This window comes from Gasterosteus aculeatus, chromosome 6 (assembly GCF_964276395.1).
Source record: "Gasterosteus aculeatus chromosome 6, fGasAcu3.hap1.1, whole genome shotgun sequence".
Lineage (NCBI taxonomy): Eukaryota > Metazoa > Chordata > Actinopteri > Perciformes > Gasterosteidae > Gasterosteus > Gasterosteus aculeatus.
Window position 1 is genome coordinate 12,338,511 of NC_135693.1, and position 23,476 is coordinate 12,361,986.

Below are 23,476 nucleotides of genomic sequence, written 5' to 3' on the forward strand. Positions count from 1 at the left end.
GCGGGTGAATAACTAGTCAACGACAATGGTGACATATTTTAAGCAACATTTTCTGTCAACAAAAATAAAAAGGTTACAGAGAATGTTGTTTCATTTCCGCTGGTCTAGTTTTGGCCTCTCTGCTGATGTCATTATTCTAAAACAGGATGTAATTTTAACGCGGCGCCTGCAATGTTACCCAGCGGCACAGGTTTTTTTCATCAATGAACACTATTAATAAAACGCCAGAAAGCAACTAGTCTTCACTCCATCTTTGTCAGGCGGCGAAATCACTGCAACAAAATGGCATTTCAGTTCATAATTGCTTGACCCCGTGTTGTCCAGGTCAAGCAGAGACCAGCAGCCAAGAGAAATGCAAATAATAAAAAGGGGAGGACACACTGAGCATTAATGTGATTTCTTTTAGACTTAAAGCACACAGGTTTGCTTTTATTCTTAAGCTACATATTTTATTTTTAAATGCCACATTTGGCTGTTGCTGAATGGAGAGAGTGACGCTATGATATTTAGACCTACACTGTTGTGTCTTCTAGATCCTCCTGTAACTCCCAGTTTCCAGGGTCGTGTTTGTGGTGATTGATAACGCTGTTCATTCTGTGCCAGTAAGTATGAATGATGAGAATAGGAGGAATGGCAGAGGCTGGAGAGAGGGAGGTTCAATTATCTTATTGTTTAACCCACTCAAGGTAGAAGCCCATCCATCTGAAACCACTTGCTCAAATCACTCATTTTCAGCCTTTATAAAAGTTTAATTGCATCACATAATTAACACTGAAGGGCCAGACCTGTCTGGATGAGAAGTGTGTGCGGGGACTCGTGGATTACGGTAAGTAGTCTGGTTATAAAATGGATTGTTAACACAAATAAATACATACAAACCAAACAACACAATAATATATTAATTTAAAAAAGATAAAGATGTTGTGGTGCTGCATTAGCGAGGCACCTCGTGCACCTCTGGGGGGGGGGGGGGGGGGGGATCACCACCTGACACGCGGGGAAGGGGCGTGTTAAACCGCGCACGCGCTCGGATCTCTCACCTTCACCGGTACCTGTCCCGTTGACTTGATGCCAGTAAGACGCTAACGTAACGGTAATGTAACGTTAAAGTGTAACCGCTCTGCCCCCCCCCCCCCCCTCCCACGTGATACCGCGCGAAACGCAGAGACCGGGGGAGATTACGGGGATTTAAATTGACGTTGAGGGATTAGTGGTCGAGGGGAATTAGACGCAGGATGAAATAGGCCACGCGCGTGGCTCTGAATCCAGCACTGTAGCGTTGAAGAAGCGCGCGAAGCATCCCGCGGGAAAAGGTGAGAAAGTTGTTGTTGTTGGCGGCGGCGGCGGCGGATGCTGCGGAGGCGGAGGGTCGTGCTCCGGTTGACGTCCTTCTTTCGGCTGCCGATAAGTTTGCGCAGAAACAAAACTCGCAAGGCCGGTCGGTGGCCGCGTTTAGTCGCGCAGAACGTTACGAACGCGCTCGCCTTCGACCCGCGACAACGTAACCCCGTTAAGGTCATTTCATTCACGAGGCGCCACGGTCGTATAGTGCGAGAGGTCCATCTTCCTCCGTGCGTATAACCGACTTTAACGGCATGCGTGACATTCAGCAATATCTCTCCCCGGGGTTGTCAAACCCAGTATTGACATGAACTGCTCTCTCTCACTTCGCGCATCTCCAGCTATGAGTCAGCTTCGGGCCCTAGCGGCTGTGCTGAGGGGGGCCGGTGTCGGAGGGAGTCAGTGGCTGCCATGGTGTGGAGGAGGTGGACCGGCCAGGCGCTGGGTTGAACCCAGGAGAGGTTGCTCCTCCGCGGCGACCCACGGCTCCAGCTACGTGGAGCAGATGTACCTCGCCTGGCTGGAGGATCATAAAAGTGTCCACGAGGTGACAACAGAATGCAAACACGTGCCATGTTTTCTCACAGAGGATAAGAGATGGTGTGCAGTCAAACGTTTGGACACACTTGCTCATTGAATTGAATGAGGACATGTGTCCAAACTTTGACTATCACGACCTGCTATTGCCTGTGTTGGCCTTAAAGAGTGCACTTCCTGTCCAGCGTTTTCTCTGTCCCGTCATCCCTCCACGACCAAGCAGTCAGCCCTGCCGGCGTGGACCTGCTGGCCTCTGCTCCAAATCCGTCTTTCTGTGCGTTCTAGTCTTGGGACACATTCTTCCACAACATCCAGGCCTCCAGTCCGTCTGGCGAGGCGGGTGAGAGACGCCCCTCCGCTCTGCTGCAGGGCCGAGCGCTGTCCCACTCCGCAGACACGACACGCAAAGTGGTGGAGGACCACCTGGCCGTGCACAGCCTCATTAGAGCTTACCAGGTACTGCACACTCACCTGGCCCAGCTGTGACCGCCCCCCCCCCCCCCACACACACGCACACACACACACGCACACACCAGATTCAGATTCAGCTTGTATAACGTACATTGATGCTATGTACAAATTAAAAGATTGATCCCAGATCTCATAGGCATTAAATAGTAATGCAGTGTCTGTGTACAGAATTAAGATGTCAATTACCTCGAGCCACAACCGCCTGACTATTTGTATCTCAGACGTGTGTGTGTGTGTATGTGTGTGTGTGTGTGTGTGTGTGAAAAATGCATCAAACAACATCCACTCGGCTTCCCTAAACAGATGCATCTGGCAGTGAAAGCTGTTTATACCATGTGTCCTTCCATTAAAAGGAATATACAATTTGTTTGTCGCTGCACGAGGTAATGCAAATTGCAGATTAACTAACCTACTTAACCTCGCTGCCTTTTGAAAACTGGAAATATCAAAGAGACTTCTTGAACAAAACAGGAGGTAACATTTCCCGCCGACCTCATATTAATTCGAAGAACTATCTGAGGGATTTATTAAATTCAATCTTTTGGCAAAGGCATCCGTTTTATTCCCAGTTTGCTGCAGTCCTGGTGGGAATGTATGTGTGTGCACGTAAATAGACATAAAAGCACTCTCAAGGGGCTCCTTTCTCACGGAGGCTAAACTATAACTGAGTGATTCTCCAGCTGTTCACACTCGGCATCATGATGGCAGCCCCTTGTTGAATCTTATACTTCTTCCCGTCTCTTTTCCTTACCTGATTCTACTCGCCTTTCCTCTCTCTTCTCTCTCTCTGTGTAGATTCGCGGTCACCATGTTGCCCAGTTAGACCCTCTGGGAATCCTGGAGGCTGACCTGGACTCTTTTGTTCCCTCTGACCTGATCACCACTATCGATAAATTAGGTGAGGCCCACAACACCAATCATGGAGAATTTTTTTCTTGGATTATCTTTTCTAGTTTTCTTTTAACCGTAGGCTCCACGAAACATTCATAGAAGAGGCTGTATCATTTCAAAAATACACAACACAAGGAAATATTTATTTTGTGCATAACAGGTCCAGGCTAAGACTATTTTCTGTTTTTGACTTTGACTGTGTGGATTTTGCATAGATGTCTCTATCTTATATCCCATTCCTAACTAAAGGCATATGGAGGTAAGCCACAGGCAGTGGATATGCTAATTACACTCCTACTAACGAAGTACTCCCTTCTTACTACCTCGGGATACTTGTTGTGTGATTTAAATCTTTCCTCCGACTTAATTACCATGTCATTTCTTTATCCCATTGAGGGTTTGTAGAGGACATGGATGTGCTTCTATGAACACATTATGCACACCCAGGGTTGCAGAACTCATTGTCAGACTCTGGAGCGTAAGTGATATTTCAGTGTAGTTTGCCCCATCGCGTCTCACCGCCGAGTGTGTATACGGGCTGGTCAGCCTAATGCTGCCATCAATCTCAGGCCGCGCTCTTGTTATTCTCCTTTTCATTTAGCGCAGTGAGGATCGGTGGACGTGGGACGCCCACTGACAGCAATCCAAGTCTACAGTAATAGAGGAGAGAGAGAGAGAGAGAGAGAGATTGTTTCTGTTGGTTATCAGGGATCATTGTGTGTCAGGGCATAGCGCTGCATTATGTATTGTTACCAGTTCTATAGCTCCCTAATGAAAGCTAATGGCCTCCGTGGACCCTTATTTGGTCAGCCGCTAGTACAAGAGTCTATTCTTGGCCCCCTCTGTCTTTTCCTAATATGATTTGCACTTGTCTCCTCGCATGTTTGCTGGCATTGTTGAGCTTGAGCAGCTCTCTCAGGTGGGTCCTCTGATCCAGGTTGCTGTGTCTCCACAGGTCCAGCTGTTGTACTGTCAATGAACACATCCTGGAAGTTGTTTTTATTTTATAACTCAAGATTTGTTTTTGACAGTTGTTGCCATCAGAAACAAATTTACTTTGATCAAAATCTAAGTTAATTCACTGCAACATTTGAAGGGGGCATAACTGTCCTATTCTTTATTTTTTTTTAAGTAATTAGGCAACCCTTTAAATAGGATTGCAGTCAGTTAAGGTCGCAGGTAATAATTATATTTATGATCAAAAACATATCAACCAACAGTCCGAAACCTCAAAATGTTACATTTATAATGTTGTAAAACCAACCAAACAGAAAACCCTCACTTTTGAAAGGCAGGACACAATGTTTGTTTCAGTACTTGTCACACTATTTAGTCATCGAGGAACTTCACAGGGATCTTCACAGTAGAAGTATGTTATGATTCCAGGTCATGAACTAGCAGGCGTTCTGGGTGTTTCTTTGGATGTTCATTAGAATAGTGCTCTTTGTAAACTGGCAGCTCTCCTTCTCTACAGTGTTGTACGGCACAAAAGCATGACAGCAGTTGATACAAACCCATTTTTGACTTGGGGAGTATTATTGGCATGACTCGGAATAAGTGTCGTCTCCTCTTAACGCAAACCTGTGTTTGACATGATGTCACCATAGGGTTCTACGGTCTCAGTGCGTCTGACTTGGACAGAAGCTTTCAACTTCCCCCCACCACTTTCATCGGAGGAGGAGACAACCCTCTTCCTCTTAAAGAGATCGTACGCAGACTAGAGGTATTTTATTGATCTAGTAAAGATGGGGGGGGGGGGGCATAAAACTGTGCCATGCAATTTGCTCTCTTCTTCTTCAGATATCCTACTGCGGTCACATAGGAGTTGAATTCATGTTCATTAACAATGTGGACCAATGTCAGTGGATTCGTCAGAAAATTGAGACCCCGGGAATAATGCAGTTCAGCAATGCAGAGAAGAGGACTTTGCTAGCCCGCCTGATCAGATCCACGCGGTGAGACGCGAACAAGCGTCTGCTGACTTACGCTTTAATGACACCACCATACCTCACTTACCGCTCACATCAGAGACTCGCATAACAATAACACAACTCTTGCACATGCATATATTTAGAGAGATAAACACCCTGTTCTTCATGTGAGCTAATTTGTATCTTTGATAAATGATCTCAGCAGTCACTGGAGTTTCCTTTAAGTGATCTGTCTATTGTTAATGTGCAATCACTTCTTATTGTATTTCTGCTTGTAGTATGCTGGTGCAGGATTATCATTTCTATTAACATACGCACGCACTCATGTTCTGAAATACAGAAGATCAATGAGTACAGGTTCTTTAAACCATTGTAGTTTTGTTCCAATAATTATTTTCTGAACAGAGCAGTATCCTTCACAAATCCATGAACTATACATCGGAACATTTTTTATGTCCAGGTTTGAGGACTTCCTGGCCAGAAAGTGGTCATCTGAGAAACGTTTTGGTTTGGAGGGCTGTGAGGTGCTCATCCCTGCCCTTAAAACCATGATTGACACATCGAGCGCTGCCGGAATCGACAACGTGATCATGGGGATGCCTCACCGGTACAAAAGATTTCCTCACATCTTCGCTCAATCTGTGCACGCGGCTGAGTTTTGTCCTTCCACATTTGATACAGAGGTCGACTGAATGTTTTGGCCAACGTGATCCGTAAGGACCTGGATCAGATCTTCTGTCAGTTTGACTCCAAGTTAGAGGCTGCTGATGAGGTGAGGGGAACCAGTGTGGAAGAGTATCAAACGAAAGCATGCTGGAGATGCTTTATGTCATAACCTCCTCTACACCTTTTAGGGGTCGGGTGACGTTAAATACCACCTCGGGCTGTACCACGAGAGGATCAACCGTGAGACCGACAAGAACATCACTCTGTCACTCATGGCGAACCCCTCGCACCTGGAGGCAGTGGATCCCGTGGTTCAGGGCAAGGCCAAAGCTGAGCAGTTCTACAGAGGAGACACTCAGGGCAAGAAGGTAACACTCGTACTAAATACACGGTGCCTTGTTTAAAGTCTGGTGCTGTAAATGTAGATTTCCAGGAGGGGTTTCCGTTGTGCTACTCTGTTTCGTTAAGTGTATGATGGAATTTTTACAGGTGATGTGCATCTCTATTCATGGCGACGCTGCTTTTGCTGGACAAGGAGTTGTGTATGAGACTTTCCACCTGAGTGAGCTCCCCTCCTACACCACACATGGTACAATCCATGTGGTGGTCAACAACCAGGTGATGGGGTGTTTGGTGTCGTGGGAGCCAACAAATGTAATAATTTCCAGAATGCATTTTATAATGTACTGACTAGTGATGGCAGTAATTTAATAGTAATTATATCACTATTACTAATAGAGCTTTATTACTTCTTGAATAATCAGAGCTCCATAATATTATTATTTAAAGGAATTATTCCAAAGATTCTCTGGAATAACTGACTGAATAACTAAAGGTTCTGTTAAATGTTTTCTTTCCCACATCTTAAGATATTTTAATTAGTCATACCACATAAGCATATTTTGTACTGAACATTATATCAATAAATTAGCATGTTATACTTTAATGATTTCACATTTGGCATGTCGCCTGTCAGATTGGCTTCACCACAGACCCTCGAGTGGCCCGCTCCTCGCCCTACCCCACCGACGTGGCCCGGGTTGTCAACGCGCCCATCTTCCATGTGAATGCCGACGACCCCGAGGCCGTCATGTACGTTTGTCGGTTGGCTGCAGAGTGGAGGAGCACCTTCAACAAGGACGTGGTCGTTGACCTGGTTAGTCAAAGGCAAAGAGTCTTAATGGACTTTCGTATAAACACACTTCTAAGTGCACAGTTAGACATTCCTGCTTGCGTATTTACAGGTGTGTTACAGACGGTTCGGCCATAACGAGATGGACGAGCCCATGTTTACCCAGCCGCTCATGTACAAACAGATCCGCCGGCAGCAGCGTGTTCTGAGAAAGTACTCCGACAGGCTCATTGCGGAGGGAGTGGTGACACTGCAGGAATTTGAGGTTTGTGATCTAATGCTGTTTGCGCTTGGTGAATATGCTGTTTACTGGTAGCCGTTACTATTTAATTTGGCCTCCCAATACGCAGGACTAAATGCATTAAATCACGCTTAGATATTACCCGAGCCTTCCAGTAAATATGTTGCACCAGCACGGCTGCAATTGAGTTTCAATTTACTGCCTCAGTTCAATCACCTAGCAACGCAATCCCTCACATAGAGAATATATTGCTCAATGAAGTTGAAATACACCTCAGATTCTTGTTCCCGTCAATGGAATTGCTCAGGCTCTTCATCCAAAACAGAGACTTTGATCGTAACATCCATTCTGAACAATTCTTCTGGATGCTGATGTCAGAGGAAAAACTTCCTGGCTTTTGATGGACATTGTTTTCGGTTGTGTGGGCTGCTATTACCTAAAATATAGCCAAGCAGAACCATTACTGGCGGTGGAGACCGCTCTCCTCCTCTGATATTTGTTTACCTCTCTTTTTCTTTTTCTCTCTGTCACATTTAGCCCTTTAATTGCATCAGTTAATATGTGCTGTTTGACATCGGTTGCAGGAAGAAGTTGCCAAATATGACAAGATATGTGAGGAGGCGTACAAAAGCTCCAAGGATGAAAAGATCTCACAGATTCGACACTGGCTTGACTCCCCGTGGCCAGGTAAATTGTTCCTTTGCAGTACAGTAATTCAAGCTGCAGAGAAAACAAATCTTTGGGTTGACTCCCTTTTCTGTGGATACTCTCTGTCCCTCCCTCTCTTTCTCTTTGCGTAGATTTCTTCACAGCTGAGGGAGAACCCAGGAGCATGAACTGTGTCCCCACAGGACTGAATGAGGAAGTCCTGCAGCACATCGGCCAGGCAGCCAGCTCGGTGCCTCTGGAAGACTTTAAAGTCCATCCTGGTTAGTTTAGTAGCTCTTTGCTGGAGGAACGAGCAGACGGATAGTAGTCCTACTAATATGCTGCACAAGAAATCAATCTACATATTGACAGTAGAGCACAGATAACTGCAGGTTACGAGATACGTGCTGCTGAATGATCAAGATCCTAAAAACCCTTAAACCTCAGTGCCACAATCACTTCGTTTGCCGTTCACCCATAAACACCTTTCCTAACAGCAGGTGTTTAGGCTGCACACGTGATTTGGTGCACGCTACATTGAGACTTTATGTATTTATTTATTTACAACACAGTGCGTCACTCCGTTGCGCTTCACACTCACTTCTCCAGTGCTCTGCTAAGAAATCACGTGGTTATATTTGTTTGTTCACGTGTCTGTCTCTGTGTGTGTGTTTGCGTGTCCTCCAGGTGTGTCTCGCATCCTGCGTGGCCGAGCTGAACTGGTGAAGAGTCGGCAGATGGACTGGGCTCTGGGAGAGTACATGGCCTTCGGTTCCCTGCTCAAAGATGGCGTTCATGTACGACTCAGTGGTCAGGATGTAGAGCGAGGCACCTTTAGGTGAGTCCGTGGCAACACAAATAAAGACTCAATTTTGCCTCTACGAGGATCTATGTGAATCTTTTTTTTTTTTTAAACGTCTTTGCCTTCTTGAGTCAATTGTATTATAGTGGTACACTTGTGGAAGGCCCACTCATAGTGCCCCCACATAGTGATACTTCACAAGTGAAGTGAATTAACAAAGTATTTAATATTTTACCCTCTTCGTTTTTCTGACTTGATTTTCTGACTGCTCTTTTAAAATTAGCCAATGGATGGAATTTAACCACATCGTAATTTTGAATCTGACCTTTGGTGCGTGTCCCATCGCCCCCCCCCCCCTCTTCTCCCCCATGTTTCACCATGTCGTCTTTCAAATATAGGCGAAAAAATAAAAATAATAATTTTTAAAAAGAACAAAATAATTGCCAAAATGTTTTAAAAGGTGTGGTTCACCCATACAAAGTTTTGTATTCTATGTACTACTCTTAAAAATAAATAATAATGATGATAATGATTTGAACTACGCACCCAGCCTAACAGTGACTTGAATTGATATTTCCCCAAATGTAGTGTTTTGAAATATAATTGCCTCATTTGTTGAATCTGTCGTGGTCATCTTGCCTGACCGGACGTTAAGGGTAAAGAACAGTCACCTAAAAATAGTAAATTAAGTAATTGGTGTGTGTGTGTGTGGGGGGGGTCTGACAGACGTCAGCTCAGTCTCCTGGGAACTGTGAATCCCGAGTGGTGTTGTCATGGTTTGGAGGAACGAGTGACACATGAACAAAACCAGCTCCCCCTTTTACTGTGCCTGTCTCATCTGTCCCCTGTCATTTCTCCTCCAGCTCATCTTCACTGACACTCCCCCCTCACCCACCCGCCTCTCCCCCTCCACCTCTCTACTCACAGCAACATACATCACACTAACTAACCACAGGCTGAGGGGCTTTTTCTCCAGCCTTGCATTTACCCCTGACATGTACTTCTTCCGCTCCGCTTTCCCCTCCAGCAGGGTAGTTTGCAAGGGCGACAAAAATGACAGCAGTCAAAGACGCCACGCTTCAATCCCCCGCGTCACCTGTTGTTCATCTAAGTCCTCTTCCGTCTCAGTTGAGTGTCCACGTCGTGTTGTGTGTTTTTATTTCTCATTGTACTTCAGCCATACTTTACCACCTCTTACTGCCTTTTTCCCTTCCCACCTTCCTCCTTCCTTCCTTTCACAGTGCTTAGGAGCCGAGCATATCGGCATGTTGCAGTCGAGTGGGTCTGCTTGCGTTCCTGTGATGTACGTAGCGGCGTGCACTAATGCATCCTGTCGTCGTGTTTGCTTGGATTGCGTGCGCCGCGCACCCCTTTTCCTGACTAATGGCAGAACCCCCCGTGCGTTTTTGCGTTTACGAGGCAATCCCAGAGAAAGACCTCATTCTCAGGAGGTTTTTGGTTGCTCTTTGGATTGAGGGCAGGTGGTTGAGAAAATGAAACGCGAAATGTTGTGTGTCACCTCAATTAATGCTGAACATACAAAGGTCTACATACAAATATGGATCAATGATCAAACAAAACCTTTATGCAGTGTATTATATGCCTTCATTAGTCTCTAATTATGGATGATGTTATTCAGAAGACTCAAATCATGATTATCTAGTCTGCAAGGTGGTCATTTATCATATTCAAGATAATAATCAATATATTTTGGTTATTTCCTGCAGTTCTTCCGCCCGGCCCTTACATAACCTTTTACACTGTGTGTGTGTGTGTGTGTGGATGTGTGTGTGTGGATGTCATTAAAGTGATGTTAAAGGGGTGTAAGTGATTGTCTGATCGTGCTGGTTTTGAAGGCTGATTCTTGCACTGGGAACAAGCGGACTGCTAGAGTTTGTTAATGCTTGGTTCTTTGCTCCCATCAACTCCTGTTAGGCCTCCTGCTGACTGAAGACGAGGAGAGAGGAGGGCACTCTTCACGGAGCGCCGTTATGTGCAGTGTGTTTTATGTGTGCGTGGTGCTTCTACTATGTCTGCCCAGTGGTCTTGGCCATCGTCATTTAAGAGTCCTGCAAATCGGTTGTGGTAATATCGGCCGGCTTTATTATAAACAACTAAACAATTTTTTCCTTTTGTAGACAAAAACATTTCTAAATGTTTGGTAGAAAGAAACATAATTAAATCCATCCATCGAATGCTACCACACTTAAACTCTTTAAACATAATAACCGCTGACGGTCAGCATGTTAGCATTTGTATTGTGAGCACGTTAGCTCGAGCCACGGCTGTGACGATCTACGAGCTCGCGGTGCCTGAAGCAAGGCTGCAGTCCCGTTTCTCAATGTCTGTTTGAGTCCTTTCTGTTTCTGCCTCTCTCTGATGTTCTGCAGTCACCGTCATCACGTTCTGCATGACCAAGGGGTGGACAAACGGATGTGTGTTCCCATGAATCACCTGTGGGCCAACCAAGCTCCTTACACTGTCTGCAACAGCTCGCTGTCAGAGTACGGCGTGCTGGGTGAGTCACACAGCATGCTTTAGGTCAAAAGTCTTTTCTTTTTCTTCTGTGGCTCCGTACGATCAGGAATCGGGAATCAGGAAACATTTATTGCGATGATATGTCAGACATACAAGGAATTTGACTACGATGATGCCTGTGCCTCCAGGTTTTGAGCTTGGCTTTGCCATGGCGAGTCCAAATGCTCTGATCCTCTGGGAGGCCCAGTTTGGAGACTTTCACAACACAGCCCAGTGTATCATTGACCAGTTCATCAGCCCGGGCCAGGCCAAGTGGGTCCGCCACAATGGTATAGTCCTCCTGCTGCCACATGGTATGGAAGGAATGGTGAGAAGGGGGGAAACAAAGCAGTCTACGTAATGTAAATCTGCAGTATTTATAGATGAATGTGGATATTTCTTTTGTTTAGAGCTATTCCTCTTACGTTTTGTGTCACACACTCTTCTTCTGCACTCAGGGCCCAGAACATTCATCCGCCCGACCTGAACGTTTCCTACAGATGAGCAAAGATGATCCCGATCACTTCCCTGTATGTACACATGTACAATTTATGTTACAGCTCTGATGGTTAACAATCATTACCCAATGCAAACACTCAGTCACCACACAGTGTGCTGCAGATAATATCCAATAGCTTCCTGTTTTAATGGCTCTGCTGATGTGATGACCACTTAAGTGATGAGAGCTGAAAAGTATCTTCATTATGGCCTCCAAGGAGTTGGTGCTCAGCAGTAACTCAGGTCCCAAGGGTGCTCTGGTGTGAGAGAACGTTCAAGGAGGGAACCGCAGCGGGCTGCATCAGCAGAACCTCACCAGATTCATCATCAGATTGAGTATTGATCAAACTATTAGTGGGAGCACAAAGGGATTATCGTTATCTGTAGCTTGTGTGTGCGCGAGAGAGAGATATACACATTACACCGATGCACTCATCCACTGCATCTCCTGCCAAATTATGATTAAAAAAAAGCAGAGCTGCAACCAACACAAACTATGTAATTCATGAGCTCTGAAGTTACATTTCTGTTTTCAGAATCAATAACCTTTAGGATGTTGTTTTTTATTTTTTTTGAAGGAGTTCAATGGAGATTTTGAGGTCCAGCAGCTGTATGACTGTAACTGGATTGTGGTGAACTGCTCAAATCCTGCAAATTACTGTCATGTGCTCAGACGGCAGATTCTGCTACCATTCAGAAAACCGGTAAAGTGTAACATCACCTTCACTGTATTCTATATGTGTCTTACTCTGCCCCGGTTTGCGCTTCTTTTGTAATAATTGATTTCAATTTAGTAAATTCAGCATAGATTACGTTGAAGACTCACACATCCTATAAGCCTACTACCATGAAACATCCAGATGGTCACTAGACAATTCTATACACCAGCAAGTCGCTGATGTATAGAAGAAAATTCCTTTTTTCACTTGCTGATGTATTCAAATATTCAGTTGTTGTATTTACCTACGAGGGGTTCACGTCTGCTATTGAAAGCAGAAATATATGTTATTATACAATTCTATATATTTTTTAAAAGATGGAGAACCTTTGATAATAATAATCTACTCATTTATGTACAGTACAAACGTGCATCGTTATGTCATTTTAACCTCTAAACTGGAGCCAGTTTGGGTGTGAAGATTTTTGATGTAAAGCAGTTCCCCATTCCGTAATGCACAGCTCTTTCCTTCAGTCCCTCAGTTTTCAGCCGCGGGGAAAGTCTTAACGGATCCCCTGTTGAACATAAATGCAATGCTTTGCGAAGCATGAGAAAATGACTTCCTGAGCAAATTAGCGAGGGAGCCAATTGGGGATAATGTTTGTTTGAAAAACTCTGGGCTCGGTTGACTGATCACAAAGTGTTTTATTTACTTGATTGTTAAAGAAAGGTTTGGTTTTCCCCAAGCTGATATCTCGTGTATATTTTTGCAGTAAATTAGCGTGAAAAGATATTAAAACTTTTTCTCTCTTGAGTTTTTGAAAGCGCACAAAAAAAGATACGGATGATGGAATCAATCTGTTGCTTGTTACTGTCAAATACTTTTTCCTTTTTTTTCCCCCCACAGCTGATCATTTTTACTCCAAAGTCTCTGCTGAGGCATCCGGATGCAAGGTCCAGTTTTGACGAGCTTGCTGACGGTGGAGTTTTATTTTGTCTCAGTAACTCGTGGCGTAAAATAACAATAAATGTCGGCAGACCTGATTGGTGTAACATCATATTTGATGTCTGCAGGCACTAAATTCAAAAGGGTGATTCCAGACGAGGGCCTCGCGACTCAAAACCCGGATCAAGTGAAGAGGGTGATTTTCTGCACTGGCAAAGTCTACTATGAACTGGCTCGAGAGAGGAGACAGCACAAACTGGAGAGAGACATTGCCATCATCAGACTTGAACAGGTTTTTTCTTTTTAATCCGCCAGCCACATGTTCCATGCACAGGATTTAGAAATTGCAGTGATACAATGTCATGATTTTCTTCTCCTGCGTGTTCTTGAAACTCCTCCTGCAGATCTCTCCTTTCCCGTTCGACCTGGTCAGAGCGGAGGTGGAGAAATACACCAACGCTCAGCTGGTCTGGTGTCAGGAGGAGCACAAGAACATGGGTTACTATGATTACGTCCGACCACGTTTACTCACTGTGGTGGCCGACAGAAAGCCAGTTTGGTGAGGCTTCATGTTTACCCGTCGCACGATTTGTTCAGCTGGTATAATTTATTTAGAGAAATCAGGTGACGAACCCTCAATGTTTTATCTCAGGTATGTGGGACGGGACCCTGCAGCTGCTCCTGCGACAGGCAGCAAGTTCACCCACCTCAATGAGCTGAAGAGGTTCATGGACACAGCGTTCGACCTGCGTGCCTTCCACGGGAATGACGCGTAACTCAGATCCGGAGCACGAAACAGACCGGAGAGGCACTTTGACCTCCAACCATTACTATCTATTTATTTTGTGTTTTTAGTAAATATAGTTTCAACAAGTAATGATTTTATGTGAAAAAGACCATTTATTTATGCCTGGATCAGACGGCACAACATTTATGTTCATTTAAATGCTCTTTATGTCAGATTTAGGAAGCCATCATTGCTCAAACCGATCAATAATAGCTTGCACTCTTTCGCAACCTGAAAGAACTACGATATGAAAAGCATTGTGAAGCAGAACTAGGGGAGACAAACAAACGCACAAGTCTTCCCGGAGGCCTCGCTAGTGTCCCAACACAGTGACAGTGACCCTCAGTTTAGAAAAGGAACGCTCCCGCCTCATCTGTGGGATCAAGGACATTTACAGGCCGATTACATGAGGTCTGATCTGCCCTTTATTCAATAATCACCACGTCTGCAGGGCCCTTGTAACAGACTTAGTACAATGTGTGTGTGTGTGTGTGTGTGTGCGCCACAAAGTGTCGTCTAAAGAGAAAAACACACAAAGACTAAACTGTGCCACAACACCTTCATTTCGAAATACAACTGAATATCACACAAACAGCAAATCAAAGTTGCATGATTGTCACCCAGTTGGTGAAGTAGCAACAATAGCCTCTTTCCACCCTGCAAAATGTAGATTTGTGACAATTAGGGTTATTGGAGGAGCTTTAGTGCTGTAGACACCTCCGTTGCTGTTGTGCTAAATGCTAGTATGCAATAGTAGTTTGTATTTGTGTAGCTCTTTGTAGATGAGTACCAGAAGCAATGAGAGCCACGCAAAACACCAACTGGTGTAATTAAAGTATCAATGTAAGATACATATCACTAGGTATGAAGACTGTTTTGAAATGTATCACATCAGTGGGTTTAGAGTGTATTTACTCTGGCTACCTTAGCTGTAAGTGAAGGAGTGAGTATTTATCGTCACACCTCAGTTCACCAGGAGACGTGAGCCAGCTGGCGAAGCAACTTGCAGCCGCGTTTTCCATTTGGGACATAAGGCTCAGTTTCCTCTTTGGAGTGTGAGGAATGCGCACACATAAATACAGGGACGCTCTGGATGCTTTCAGAGCAACATTGACGCTTGGTTGTCACATTAAAATCCCGAGGTATAGATGTTAGCACCACTGTGCTTAGAAACTTATGCTTCCTGTTCAGCTTTACTGTAATTTACCTTTTTCACTTTTAGCTGTGAGATTTAACCATAAGCCACAGACTGATGCAATTTTACATAGCTTAATTATTTTAGGGAAGAATAATGTGTTGGTTATTTTTTAAGAGAATATGTCCACATATTGTTGTGAGCAGAGATATGCAAGTGAAGAGATATGCAATGAAATATGCAATAAAATATATTTACTTTTAATAACATGCTGTTTGTGATTATTGGTTGCAGATGATGCATCGCAGAAATCAGCGGCATCAAGTAAGTTATGTACTCTGTCGCCTCCAACGTTGTCATTTGGTAAAGTGAACACATGGACTACATGTGGCGTCCCACAAAATCAACACGTAAACATATGATGGTATTGTGTAACTAAGTTGTTTGTGTGTCAGTTAGTTCGCAATAAAATACATTAGAAATAATCAAATAAACAAAAGCCCGGGATATGCGACACATGCCTCCCTCTAAAAAAGGTCGGTCCACAAATAATACAGTGATGACGATAATGATGGTAGTTAAACCCAAATCTATATCAGCCCACCTGAATTCATGCAGCAAGACGAATGTTGATAAAAATATATTATGAATATATATATACATATATATACATATATTACACATAATATGAGCGTCTAAATACGTCGCGTTTTTTAATCTTTTAATTTTCAACAGTACTAGATACAATTGTACAGTCATTAACACAGTGATCACCTCTGTTTGGTAAGTCATATACTGTACTTACTTTTTAAACATACATCTAAATTGTATAACATTAAATTATGTGATACAAAAATAAATAACTTAATATATTATTATTGTAAATTTACAAATAAACAATTTCCTCAAACAACAATTCTTCATAAGCTAAACAGTATTCCTCTAAAATCTTGATCGGTTGCCTTTTTCGAACACCCCAAAGATACCTTTTTGTTAAATATGTGTGGAATTATTAGCATGTGTACTCTACATTATACACAATACATAGACACAAATGGAGACTGTATAGAAGATTCTAGTGTAAACAAGTTACCGTAATCTCCAGACAATCATTAGATAGCAGCATGCTGTTGCTAGTTGATGTATTGTGAGATAATCAGTCATTTATCAGAACTCAAAAAACTTGCTCAACAACAAATTATAAATGTACTTATTTCATTGCCTGATTCATCTCAGTTAAGTGAAAAACAACAATCAAGGCTTGATTCATTTTAACCTTCACATTCTGACATACATGTTTGAATCACTGCTGTATGTTGGATTAATAACCAGTTCACCTCGACTATTCTCTAAGAACAAGTAAATGATATCATCAGTGCGTCGTACATTTTACATTATACAACAACCAGTTTTATGTAATAGTTTGCATCACAGTTACAGTGCATAATCTGTGAGGAATACATTGTGACAGCGCAAAGACCCACTCGATGTCACATCCCCATTTTTTTCAGCGACCCTGACGGTTTCTTCTTATTTTCTTTCTTTGGAATCTCCGTCGGATTCCTCTGATGAAGTCTGGGTCTGGGCCTCCGCTTTAGTCTGGCCCGGGGTCGTCAGCAGAACTTGCGGCGGTGTTTGCCGATTCTTGGTCAGGTCAGTTGGTCTCGCAGGGGGTTTGCTTTGCCACTTTGTGTCTGTCTGCGTGTGGCGCTCCAGTTTCTGGCCCTGTCTTTGCTCCGTTGGATTGGAGCCGCGGTTACATTTATTGCAGAGATCCCTCATGTCCAGGAGTCCCTGCACCAGAATCTTGACAAATTCTGCGGAACATGTCTGCGAGCTCTCGTGGAAACTGGACACGGAGAAGATAATGTGGTCCGACTGGGGGTTGTAGCACGCTCCATATCCGTTTGGAACCACCGGCCCGTAGCTGCAGAACATCTCAACCGTAGTAGGAACCTGAGGGAAGAGCGAATCCATCAGTACTTAAGCACTAGTTTAACTAGTGTGTAGGTGAAAAGGTTGAGATAACACAATTGGGATGTGTGGGTTGTGTGTGTTCTCAAATCTGAAGTCCTCCTATTAATACCTGTTTAGTGTCACCTGCTTTGTGCCAAACAGAAACACTATAAACAAAGTGTGTGCTTGTTGTGCATATTAGTATCTCCCCAAAATGGTCTAAATACGGCACTTCCACCTTTCCGACTGTACACTTCTCATTTTTTTTTGTTCTCTGCTAAAGTTGTATTGCCCCAAGCGGTTGCGGTTTACCATCCTGTTCCCATTGTATTTGGTTCCCCTGTTGTTCCTGTAACGCTGGTATTAATTGTTCCTCTCCTCTTTCTGCCACGGACAAGCCCCTGAAAAACACTGGATTCTACTTTTCCCATCACGCAACTCTTTCATTGCTCTTAGACGCCACATAGAAATAGAATGGGAGTAGAAAGAACATTGCACTGTGGGAATTTCATAAATGTTTTGTTGACAAGAAACGTCAAGTGTAGATGTATTAAGCTCCAGCGCTGCCCCTGGCCAAAAGTCCGCTGCACGGTCCCCTTTCTGGCGCCAGTGTAACATGAAAGCATGATGCAATTAGCAAACTTTCCGCTAGTTAGCTCGCCAGTTTGTTAAGTCGCTAAGTCGTTAATTATCTGGCAATGTGCTTTCCTAAGCTGTAACAAGAGTGTGTGAATGAAGCATTATGTGATATTTTACGCAATGACTATGCTTTGAAACATTACAAGTCCTCACCACAGGGTTGGTGGTTCGATTCCAGGCTGCCCCATGTTCCATGTCGAAGTGTCCCTGAGCAAGACACCTAACCCCTAATTGCTCCCCAGGCAAAAATGTGAAGCCATGGGTTTAAAGTGTAATGTAAGTCGCTTTGGATAAAAGCGTCTGCTAAATGACATGTAATGTAAATGTAATGCATAATATCACCTCAGTGTGCAACGTCCTATAAATCGGTTTAGTTCAGACGTAATTTTTTAATAAGGGATAACTTCACCGTGTTTTAAGGATATTGGGATTTTGTGATCTAATCATTAATCTCCATCTTCTAGCTAAATTTTCCTGTTTAAATGTTATGTCTCAAGCACAAGACAATAAAAAAGACTGATGACACAGACGGCAAAAGGCAACTGTTAAAAATCAGGGGCTGTTTCTGATTAAGTATAGCTTCAGTCGAATATTTTAATATCAGATAACAATACCTGACTTGTAGAGAGAATGAAGTGATTACTGATGAGATGGGCTTCGTCTTTGAATATTTCTGGCTTCTCCATCTTCAGCTCATGTGCAAGTTCACGTAGTCCCAGTATGTGATTGTCTATTGCCATTCCTGTAATAGCCTGAAAAAGAGAATTAATACATTTTTTATGATGTTTTCTTTGTCAAATAAAGTCAACGTTTTGATAGAAACCTGTCTGAGGTTGGAGAATAATCACCAGAATAGTATACTTTGTTTGCGCGGATATGGCACTTTGTAACATCTCCATCTTCTCCGCATCCTGGAGATACAAACAAATGAGATACAATTCATCGCTTATTAAGCTGCTCTAAACCAAGCAGAGTTGTCATGGTGGGCAGAATTAGGACATCATTTATTTATCATTTATTTTGGACGGTACAACATCTTACGTTTGTGCCCAGTTTCCCATCAGTCATCGCTCTGACGAAGGCCAGCGCTTCGGCTGTGGCCGAGCGGATGTTGTCGACCCGGCCCTGCTGAAAACGACGAATTGAAGCACTCTCGTAGGTTGACACCGGCCGGCCGTGACATCTGCAGAAACACGCACAGGCGAGGCCTTGTAGCTCGGTGTTGTGGGCCAATGCGACGTGAGAGAATCAGTCGTGTTTTAATCATCTCTTTCTCACCGGTAGTAAGCTAACTGAAGAGCAACCTGGATGTAGGCGTCAGGACTCATTTTCTGCTTCTTGATGAACTCTTTCCCGTAATCGTTGAACTTGTGGACATTCATGTCCAGATTGTTCACCTCTCTGATTGAATAAGGATACATCCTGTTACAGTGCAAGCCGAAAGGCATATATTCATGTTTTCGAGTCAGTCCACACCTCTGCAGTCTGTCAGCAGAAGAGGCGAGGAGTTTGTGAATGTCTGGAGTGCATTTCCAGCGGAGCCGGCGCGGTGCAGGCAGCTCGCTCACACTCGCAGCCCTGACCAGCTTTGATGGGCTGCCCATCCTGTGGTCACAGCAGAATCCTATATCAATTTGCGTGTTATTTTAAGATAGTCTTATTTGGATTTTCTGATCATATCACACAGCGGCTTCACACATCATTTCCTACATGTATTTGAGTAGATATTCTGTGCACTGCACGAGGACAATTCCTTCAAATGCTGAGTGTTCACACACAACTCCGCAGCAGCCGTCGGCCCCTACAACAAACTGACACAGTCATGCAGTTGTCAGTGGGATTTTGTGATTGAACCAAACTGCAATGCTTAATTATCTGAGATTCAATTTCATTTGCAGTGAAGAACTCATTTAAAAAGGAAAACCACTTCATCAAAACATCATCAAAGTTCATGCTAATGACATCAGGCTTTTAATCCAATGGAGACGTCCACTCTCTATCAGGATTTCTTCCAATGTACTTTTAAAATTTGGCATTGGATTGGCTAATTACATTCACTGGCATCGTGAGATAGGAAAATGGATTTTCATCCTTAATTAGGTATATCCCTCATCCACCTGCATTCCTTGCCTCACGTCACTCTGGTTTTTGCTATTTAAAACATTAATTAAAAGTGTGCAACAATTTCAGGAGCCCAACATTAAGCGTAACACAAGCAGCTCACTGTGCACACTAACCTGCATCGGCTTGTCGTACCAGCGGTTGCCGCCGTTCTTGGCCGCTCCTCCGGCGTGCAGCATCAACGTGGCTCGCGTTGTGTCATTTAGTTCAAGCCCACTGGCGTCGTCCAGACAGACCAGACACAGGCAGCGCTCGATCATGTCCAGGGAGTCCCTGTTAGTAGACTCTATACGGTGCATATACGGGAATATCTGTTGGAGCAAATAGACTTGGAACCAGCGAGGTGCAGCTGATTTAAGAGAGTCTCGTACCTCTCATCAGCACACTGCGAGACTCGGCCCACTCCGTCCTTCCATCTGAGGTGAGGAGGCCGATGGGTGGGAGACGCTCTTCTTTGCTGTCAGCCATGCGGGCGATCTTCTCCAGCTGAGTCAACAGGTCTCTCTCATTCAGTCGGCGGAAGTTGATCACCACATCAAGCACAAAGAACTGGACAGAGGTTCAGAATGGACAGATGTTTCAGAGTTCAGGGCTTATTTTAATATTAGGCAGGAATATATAATGCTGGCTGTAGCACACAAGAACTGTGTGTCTGTGACATCTGGTAGAATGTGCAAATTGAAGGAATTGACTTAAAAGACCATTCCTGTTTTATTACAATTAGTAACATAAAAAAAAAAAAATTGATAATTTGATCTATGACAACCTTGGATTTGTTTTTTCACTGACCTGGTTTTTACAAGCCACAATGATGTGTTCAGGTTCTGGCATCACGCTGCTCTCCTGGGCCACCAGTGTGTCTCTCTCGGGGCCCGGGAGGCGGTAGGAAGTGAAGAGCCGATAGTACTGCTCCATGCAAAGAGGAGTACCGGCCAGCTGACCCCGAGCATATTCCACAGGCAATGCATGTCTGAACACAGGCACGCAGTACGTTGCCAATAAACACAAACCATACATAACAAATCATTCTGTTGTGATTGAATATCTCATCTTCTCATTGTAAATTAACTTACGCATCAAGAAGAGTCTTGTATTCCAAAGCCCCAGAAATTAAGTGAGCAGCAAACCTGGGGAAGATAAACTTTAAAATGGTTAGATCCTTACAGCGCACGCACACACACACACACACACACGCACGCACGCACGCACGCACGCACGCACGCACGCACGCACGCACGCACATGTTGTACTTGGTGTCTCTGAAATCCCTGCTAATATCTTATCTGTTTCTGTGTAGCTGTATAACTGTTAACAGCATATATGGAAATATATTTGGTTATGGAGCCGGCCTCAGATCAATACCACGTTAATCAAACCACAGCTTTCATTATCTGCTGACCTCTGCATCAGGAGTCCGGCCTCGAAATCTGCGAGGTGTTCTGGTTATCGGCCCTGGTTAATGAGTCGGTCTCATTTCTTTCATAGAAAAGAATGCAGCGTCTCGTACCTTAACGAGTCGATGGGAGCCTTGAAGTGCTGCTGTGGGAAGACCATCACGGGACTGGAGTTGATGGGCAGAGCCAGTCTGTTGTTCAGGTACATGTCCTTCAGCCAGTAGTCGTACACCTGCAGTCAGACGCAGAGTGATTGGTGATTAAAGGCTCTTTCTCAAAATAATAGTGATCTAATATTGTATAAAGGTGGAGAAATAAAACACTATGTGACTAATTGCTTGCTAAGTTTAGACATGACTGACTCTGCAAGTCAGTTAAAGCTTTCCAAAAATGTGAAGGGTTTGTGTACGTAAGTATTATATCTAAAGGGAGCCATCATTTTGTTCATGGGGAAAAAAATCCAGTTTATTTTTTAAAATGATTTTAAATTGTTTGTAATTTACAATGCTGCCTTTAAAACGGTGTACTTTGAAGTCTGAGTGTTAAAAATACAGATTGAATATACATTCATGATGATTTCATTTACCCAGTTTGCCTGTTTGTCCCTCCTCTCCATGAGTTTGCTCTGTAGAAGCTCCCCCACTCCTCCAGGTGCTCCAAACTTCTGCACCACATGTTGGGTCTTGTTGAACTGTTCCTCTGTAAGCAGATGCTTCATACACCTCAGGTACATCTCCAGTGTGTCTCTTAAAGCAGGAAGCGGCAGCTTGGGAAGAGCCTGAGCAGTGCGGGACATGCAAAACTGAGTCAGCTCGAGCATTTTACGAATCTTAAACGCATATAAATGTAGTTGTACTTGTTGACAACAGCTGTTTGCCGAATTTGTAAATTGACTCAGAAAAAGAGAATATTTAATTAAAGTGTGGTATATCATTTCTTCCAATAAAATGTCATAAAAGTCTATTTGCTAATTATTATTAATGTTCCTGTAATTAAATACCATGCAGCCCTTATTGTTTGTAAAACATTTAATTCTCTCATGCATTTTCCAGTGAACAGACGATATCCATATATGAACAGTAAAGTACATATTTACATCTCCGCTTTGTAAACCTTTGGAAGGCTCTTGATCCAGAACTGGCATGTTGGCGGTACTGACGGGCTGCCTGTAAGGTGGACTCTACACCACAAATAAGATTTCATCAAAAACCAGATGCAAGGCTTTAATTGCCTGTCATTGTTTTTTGCATTGACGATGCACGTGAGGACATTTCAGTAAAAAGTACAGTGCAACTCAATAAATGTAATGTATCACTGTCACACCTGAAACAGTAAAAAAATGAGCACATCTTTTGCAAACTTTGCTGTCATAAACAGAACTATGTCACAGTTACCAAATTTGAATAAGCCATCAGTTAAAAAAAAAAGAAGAAAAAAGATTTTACTCACCAAAAATAAGGAAGAAATCCCACCTTTTCCTGTTGCTCAAAAAGGGATTTTAACTTTATCCGTCTAGATTTGAATCCATTCCTGGCTGAATTTCTTTTAAACGTCTCTGCTTGGATGCTTTTAGGATTTTAAGCATCTTTCAATCTCCATGGAAAGAGCGCGTATCCCTCGGTGGCTCAGGAGGGATGCTGAGAGGGTACCTCACTCTCTCGGCCGCAGGCTCCTCCCAGAAGTCTTGCTATTCGCCGAGAAGTTTATCTCGCACTTCGCATGTTCACGCCACCTTATTTACACTCCGACTGAACGCTGGATGCTTCCACCGTGTTCCGACGGATGTATTTCCCAATCAACTTTCTGCTTTGCTTTCTGGATTTTCAATGCATTCACTCAATTTGGGGCGGATTTAGTGATTCCATTTGACTGATTTAATTGACTTCATGTGTAAAGATTTGCATTCTGAAACAATTGCTGAAATTATTAAAAACCGATGATTTTGTACACAATAGCAACAGGATCCTACATTAAATTATATATGTTTTGCCGTGACGTATTTGTTGTAACCAATAATCAGTAATAATGTAATATTAGATTGTGAAATGCATTCATGTTCAAAGACGAAGGTCCAAAGTGGGGGAAAAGTGTACGCTTTATAAATATAACCGTAATTTATAAAATAACATCATATTATGATCATCATTTTCTCATAGTGGATTCAA

At 43.5% G+C, this 23,476-nt stretch overlaps 2 protein-coding genes across 5 annotated transcripts; one reads left to right on the forward strand and one right to left on the reverse strand.

The window, feature by feature from the left end:
• The first annotated feature begins 1,005 nt into the window (after nt 1–1,005).
• Nucleotides 1,006–15,465, forward strand: ogdhl (oxoglutarate dehydrogenase L). 3 transcript variants are annotated; one of them, XM_040179336.2, is made up of 23 exons: nt 1,006–1,093; nt 1,683–1,888; nt 2,164–2,334; nt 3,145–3,247; nt 4,848–4,963; nt 5,041–5,195; nt 5,632–5,778; nt 5,853–5,943; nt 6,026–6,205; nt 6,327–6,455; nt 6,814–6,993; nt 7,082–7,234; nt 7,795–7,897; nt 8,011–8,139; nt 8,546–8,696; nt 11,051–11,178; nt 11,327–11,505; nt 11,636–11,707; nt 12,254–12,379; nt 13,241–13,313; nt 13,408–13,571; nt 13,684–13,838; nt 13,932–15,465. In XM_040179336.2, exons 2-23 carry the CDS (start codon nt 1,685–1,687, stop codon nt 14,053–14,055), a joined length of 3,033 nt encoding a protein of 1,010 aa, XP_040035270.2. In that variant the 5' UTR covers nt 1,006–1,093; nt 1,683–1,684; the 3' UTR covers nt 14,056–15,465. The 3 variants fall into 3 exon arrangements, with proteins under 3 accessions (XP_040035270.2, XP_040035268.2, XP_040035269.2); XM_040179334.2 differs by lacking the exon at nt 1,006–1,093 and adding an exon at nt 1,136–1,313; XM_040179335.2 differs by lacking the exon at nt 1,006–1,093 and adding an exon at nt 1,217–1,571.
• Nucleotides 15,442–22,938, reverse strand: chata (choline O-acetyltransferase a). 2 transcript variants are annotated; one of them, XM_078104451.1, is made up of 15 exons: nt 22,761–22,938; nt 22,408–22,491; nt 21,898–22,089; nt 21,425–21,543; nt 20,991–21,044; nt 20,707–20,887; nt 20,289–20,466; nt 20,034–20,203; nt 19,507–19,607; nt 19,273–19,401; nt 19,075–19,197; nt 18,838–18,979; nt 18,645–18,707; nt 18,411–18,548; nt 15,442–17,157 (listed from the first exon to the last, which is right to left on the reverse strand). In XM_078104451.1, exons 2-15 carry the CDS (start codon nt 22,453–22,455, stop codon nt 16,732–16,734), a joined length of 2,064 nt encoding a protein of 687 aa, XP_077960577.1. In that variant the 5' UTR covers nt 22,456–22,491; nt 22,761–22,938; the 3' UTR covers nt 15,442–16,731. The 2 variants fall into 2 exon arrangements, with proteins under 2 accessions (XP_077960577.1, XP_040035199.2); XM_040179265.2 differs by lacking the exons at nt 22,408–22,491; nt 22,761–22,938 and having other exon boundaries at nt 21,898–22,367.
• Nucleotides 22,939–23,476: the final 538 nt, after the last annotated feature.

Bases quoted from the DNA above. Each gene is read 5' to 3' on its own strand.
- ogdhl (XM_040179336.2), top strand. From the start codon at position 1,685: ATGAGTCAGCTTCGGGCCCTAGCGGCTGTGCTGAGGGGGGCCGGTGTC. The intron at 11,506-11,635 runs GTGAGAAGGGGG...TTCTGCACTCAG, and splicing joins CACATGGTATGGAAGGAATG to GGCCCAGAACATTCATCCGC. The intron at 11,708-12,253 runs GTATGTACACAT...TTTTTTTTGAAG, and splicing joins ATGATCCCGATCACTTCCCT to GAGTTCAATGGAGATTTTGA.
- chata (XM_040179265.2), bottom strand. From the start codon at position 22,245: ATGATATACCACACTTTAATTAAATATTCTCTTTTTCTGAGTCAATTT. The intron at 20,204-20,288 runs GTACGAGACTCT...TGCACCGTATAG, and splicing joins TCGCAGTGTGCTGATGAGAG to AGTCTACTAACAGGGACTCC. The intron at 17,158-18,410 runs GTATTGTTATCT...CTCTTCCCTCAG, and splicing joins TCATTCTCTCTACAAGTCAG to GTTCCTACTACGGTTGAGAT.